Source organism: Mustela erminea, chromosome 9, assembly GCF_009829155.1.
Source record: "Mustela erminea isolate mMusErm1 chromosome 9, mMusErm1.Pri, whole genome shotgun sequence".
In the NCBI taxonomy this organism is placed as follows: Eukaryota; Metazoa; Chordata; class Mammalia; order Carnivora; family Mustelidae; genus Mustela; species Mustela erminea.
In genome coordinates this window covers 797,824-798,949 of record NC_045622.1, presented here as the reverse complement: position 1 = coordinate 798,949, position 1,126 = coordinate 797,824, and the positions used below count along the sequence as shown (strand labels likewise).

Sequence of the window (1,126 nt, the reverse complement as noted above, 5' to 3'; positions counted from 1 at the left end):
TACACCACACACACACACACACACACACCTGTTAGAACTAATCAATTCGGCAAAGTAGCAGGATACAGAGTCTACAACCAAAAATTGGTTGCTTTTCTGTACATGAACAATGAACAATCTACTAACGAAATCAAGACAACAGCGCCAGGAACCGTTTTATCAAAAGGGATAAAATACTCGGGAATTAAAGACGGAGGTGCAAGATCAAAGATAAATTAGAGGGAAAATCCCCTGTTTGTGGACTGGAGAACTTAATGTTGTTAAACTCTCGAGACTACCCAAAGTGATCTACCGATTTTTTTTTTTTCTTTGTGTGCAGTCTTTATTCCAAATATCTGTTAAAATACCATTAGGTTATTCCTCAGGACAAGCACAAAGATCACCCCCTGCAGAAACTTGGGAACTATGTACAGAACTTTACAGAACAGAGGACAACACTTTGGCTGAAACCTGACTGCTGACCAGAGAACGGAGTTCTGAGCGGGCTCAACGGAGAAAAGGAAATCAGTCGGGCAGGAAAGGTGCCCCTCTGTATGAAACTTCAACTTCCATCAGGGCAAGTCTTGTGACAGTCACAGATTGGAGGCTCTGTTTTTGGAAGGTTCAAATACAGCACGGGGGGCTTCCATGTGTCTATTTGGCTACACCCCAGGCTGAGGTGCCATTAGGTCAATGTCACTCAAATTCCTGGCCAGCCAAACACCCGCAGCAAAAAGTCCCAAATTGAGGATCAAGTTCCTCCGGAAGTCGTTCCTGTCGGTGGCGAAGCGGTAGACGCCCCGGAGCCAATCTCCCACGTTGTCCGGGATTTCGGGTCCTTCATTTGTCGCGCCAGCAGCGCTCACGCCGACCCCACTGGAAGCCATAGCGGCACGCTCCGTGATCTACCAATTTAATGCAAAAGACAAGAACTTGGGCTAAAATTCATAGGGAATCTCAAAGGACCCTGAAGAGCAAAAACAATCCCGAAAAAGAACAAAGCTGGAAAAGTCACACGTCCTGATTTCAAAACGTACTTAAAAAGCCAGAGTCATCCCGCTGGATGGGGCCCGGTGTCTGGGAGGCGCGGCTCAGTGGGTTAAGTGTCTGCCTTTGGCTCTGGTCTGGGTCCCAGGGTCCCGGATCC

At 47.5% G+C, this 1,126-nt stretch overlaps 1 protein-coding gene across 1 annotated transcript; it reads right to left on the bottom strand.

Annotated features, from left to right (window-relative positions):
- Positions 1 to 295: 295 nt before the first annotated feature.
- On the bottom strand, positions 296 to 873 carry LOC116598461 (mitochondrial import receptor subunit TOM6 homolog). Its single transcript, XM_032357292.1, has one exon. The coding sequence runs from the start codon at positions 864 to 866 to the stop codon at positions 642 to 644; it is 225 nt and encodes a 74-aa protein (XP_032213183.1). The 5' UTR covers positions 867 to 873; the 3' UTR covers positions 296 to 641.
- Positions 874 to 1,126: the final 253 nt, after the last annotated feature.

Excerpts from the sequence above, each read along its gene's own strand:
- LOC116598461 (XM_032357292.1), bottom strand. The coding sequence starts at position 866 with ATGGCTTCCAGTGGGGTCGGCGTGAGCGCTGCTGGCGCGACAAATGAA.